The sequence below is a fragment of the Cryptosporidium hominis genome, assembly GCF_000006425.1.
Source record: "Cryptosporidium hominis TU502 chromosome 8 CHRO018093, whole genome shotgun sequence".
Classification (NCBI taxonomy): Eukaryota; Apicomplexa; class Conoidasida; order Eucoccidiorida; family Cryptosporidiidae; genus Cryptosporidium; species Cryptosporidium hominis.
The window spans coordinates 1-3,572 of NW_666887.1; the positions used below are offsets into that span (position 1 = coordinate 1).

The following is a 3,572-nucleotide window of genomic DNA, read 5'->3' on the forward strand; positions in this document are numbered from 1 at the left end:
ACTGTTATTCCCAAATTCGTCATCATCCAAAGTATCATCACTCTGTTTAATTAATTCAAGCATCTTTTCTTGTGTCTCAATATCACTATAATGCAAATTCTCATTATTCAATGGAAAAGAGTCCATAGTAATTACTCTATAGCTATATCCTTGATCAATGATAAATTGTTGTCTTTTATCAGCATATTCCATTTCTTCGGTATCTTTTGAAAGTAATGAATAAAAGAAAGCATTATATGGTTGCTCAGAGATATTTGGACTATCTGAAGTCTTGTTTATTACTTTCCCTGATTTCATACCAGAATATGGTTTAGGTCTTAGAATTCTACCAAGACGTTGAGCTTCTTGACGTCTTGATGCAAAATTGAAAGATATTTGTATTACAACATTTGCAAGAGGAATATCTATTGCATTATCACCAACCTTGGAAAGGAAAATAGTATTAAAGTTGGGATTTTCTTTGAATTGTTGAAGAATTTTTATTCGTTCTAAAGTATCAACACTACCACATACAAATGGTTTCTTCAAAGCTACTGCAATATTAATTAATGCAAATAGTGAGTCACTGAAAACTAAAATCTTATCTCCTCTTTGCTCATGCCAACGAATCAAAAACTCACAAACTCTTAGTTTATTTGGATTACATACCCATAGTTTTCTTTTCTTTGCATGAGAACAATCCAAATACTCTCTATAATAGCTTGCTGTCATTGGACACCATACTTCACTACAAAGAGCTTTAGCTAAATATCCTCTATCTTGCAATTCCATCCAATTTGCTTCATACAACTTTGGACCAATTAACCATTGAAGATCTTGAATCAAATCATCTTCTCTAACAAGTGTAGCTGTTAAACCTAACTTACAATGAGCTTTGACAATTCCATTAATTCTTCTAAAAGCTGGAGCTGGTGCAAACTGTACTTCATCAAATATAAGTAAACCCCATTCTCTTTCTTGTATTTGTGAAATAATCTGAGAAGAAGAAGTACTTCTTTTTCCTGTAAATGCCATCATAGTATACGTAGTAACAAGAACAACAGCTTCTGAAGTAGGGCCAAGTGGCTCTTTATTACTACTTGTTAAGCAATGGACCTTATTTGGATCCACTGTTGTATATTGCTCAAATTGAAATTTCCATTGTGATACTGCCACTGCACTTGTTGTTAATATCAATATAGACTTCCTCATAGTACATGCTGCAGTAATACCTGTTAAGGTTTTTCCTGCTCCACATGGTAATACTATAATTCCAGATCTAGCACGTCCATTACTAAACATCATTCTTAAAGCTTGTTCTTGATAATATCTAATTTGAGTAGTATGTTTAAGGGAAATATCTAGATTAGGATTTTTAATGTCAGATCTGAAGTCATATTCAGATAACAAAGGTCTATGAAGACTAACAAATGATGCCATTGTAACAATATCAACCTTATCACCAGAAATTTCAAAGGAATAAATCATATTATTCGAGTTTGAATTAGAACTAGAATTTGGATTTGTTTGTAATAAGCTATTTCCAGAACTTTCATGATTATCCTTGTCTTTAGCAGGATTCTCAGTAATCTTGAAAGCAAGATCTTTTGGATTCAAACTTGGAGCCTGAGTAATATTAAAATCTGATTTATTAGCATCTTCTTCTTCTGGCTTTGATTCTGAGTTATTTAATACTTTAATTGATGAATTACTTAAAGAATTATTAACTTTTCTAATAATTCTAGCAGACTTAATTCTCTCATCAGAAAGTAAATAGGATAACTCTTGTCTACTTGTAGCTTCAACAAAGTATCTTCCTTCTAATAAAACAATCTTCAACTTTCCAAAAAGCTTGCAATGGCCTCTAATTGTATTAACCAAAGTATCAGGAATCTCATTCTTACTAAATTTTCCAAGTGTTTCTATTATAGAGTCAACTGTTATTCCTAGTGATACTGCTGCATATAGAGAAAATATGGTTAATTGGTATTCATGTATAAGTTCAGGCCTACTAAGAGGTTCTGAAATAGTCACCAAAAATTCACATGCAGCCTTACTACTTTGATGAAAAGTCTCAATAATAATTAAACCATCTGGAAAAACCCATATTGGTCTTTTATCATGATCAGACTTTAACTTCAATTCTGAAGAATAATCTCTAAAGGGCTTTAAAACCACCTGTTGAGAGTCGCAAGCCAAAGGGAGGGGCTCTCCATCATTCGAACTAGGGTCATAGTTGACCACAAATCTTGATAACTTTGTTGTCAAATCCATTGATCCCCTTTATAGTTCAATTATTCCCTTTTAATCATCCTAAACGAAATACCTTTATCATTCACGGCGCCAAACATTTGGCGCCATGTGCTTTAATTATTTAGTTTATTACTCAGAAATAACATGCAGGTTGATTTGGGGGAAAAGAAGAAGAAGAAAGGGGAAACTCAAGGGAAGCTAGAAGGTCTATTTTTTAAATGTTTTTGTTGTTTTCTTAGGGGGGTCATTTTATTTTTTTTATTTTTTTTTAATATAATTTGGTAAGCAGTGGGTTAGGCTTAAGATTTAGTTTAAATAAAGTTAAGCATTTCTAGTATTATAAAAATGCATGCAATATAGTATATTGTATAAAAGGATTGCATGCATGCATTTGGCGATAAAATGATTCAAGAAGTTTAGCAAATTCATAATTATATGCTAATAGCACACATCTCTAGATTAAATGTGGGAAAATGTTTTAAAAAAGAGTTATCTAGTTAAAAAGGATAATATTTTTAATTCTGTTAAAATTAAGTAAAGTTCTAACTGAGTTCTTTTTCTTTGGTGCATCCAAAGTTTGGTAATAATATTTATAAATCTTGAAAGCAATTTTCGTTAAAAAGATCTCAAAAGAAAGAATAAAAGAAAATAAATCTAAACCAGAATCATTTGATTTAAGCTAAAAGATATGAAGTTTTTTGATCACAAAAAAATTTGCAATTTTAATATTTGAAGATTTCTATTTTTGATTTATATTAATATTCACTTTTGACATTTGGCGCCAAATAGTCAGAAGCGGAGGTGAGGGGAAGGGGTATCGTATATATAAAAATATATATTTAAGAAAAAAAAATTAGAATTGATAAGGGTAAATTAAATACTAAATTCAAGAAACAGACTAGGTTTGGTTAGTAGGTGGACTTGAAGGATCTGGTACTTCTAAGTAGGATATTTTTTATTTCACTGCCACAGATCCATCCAATTGGAAGTAAAGTAACTTTTCAAGTTTACGAGGTTAAAAAAAAATAAAGAAAGCCTGATTTGGATGTTTTTTTGATGGAATCAGAAACAGATTTAATTCAAAGCGAGAAGTTACTCGAAAATGGAAGTAATGTAAAAATTATCCCAGATTTAGAAATTTTCTCACAAGAAGAAAAAGAGGAGATCTTGAGAAAGGCATTTGCTGAAATTGAGATCTTGGGACAAAAAGTTGGATTAATCCAAAATAAATTCTATAGAAACATCTGGATCAAGTTCCTTAATAGATTTGGTGCTTGGCTGAGAAAGAATGATGAATCAGTATTTTTGGAATGCTTTTTGTCAGGATCTAATAAATTCAA

The 3,572-nt window shown here is 31.0% G+C and overlaps 1 protein-coding gene across 1 annotated transcript; it reads right to left on the minus strand.

Moving 5' to 3' along the window:
* Chro.80227 (hypothetical protein) lies at positions 1-2,253 on the minus strand (the record flags this gene model as incomplete). The annotated part of the gene is made up of 1 exon (XM_660231.1): positions 1-2,253. A coding segment is annotated over one exon (2,253 nt), but the record flags the coding sequence as incomplete, so codon positions are not given.
* Positions 2,254-3,572: the final 1,319 nt, after the last annotated feature.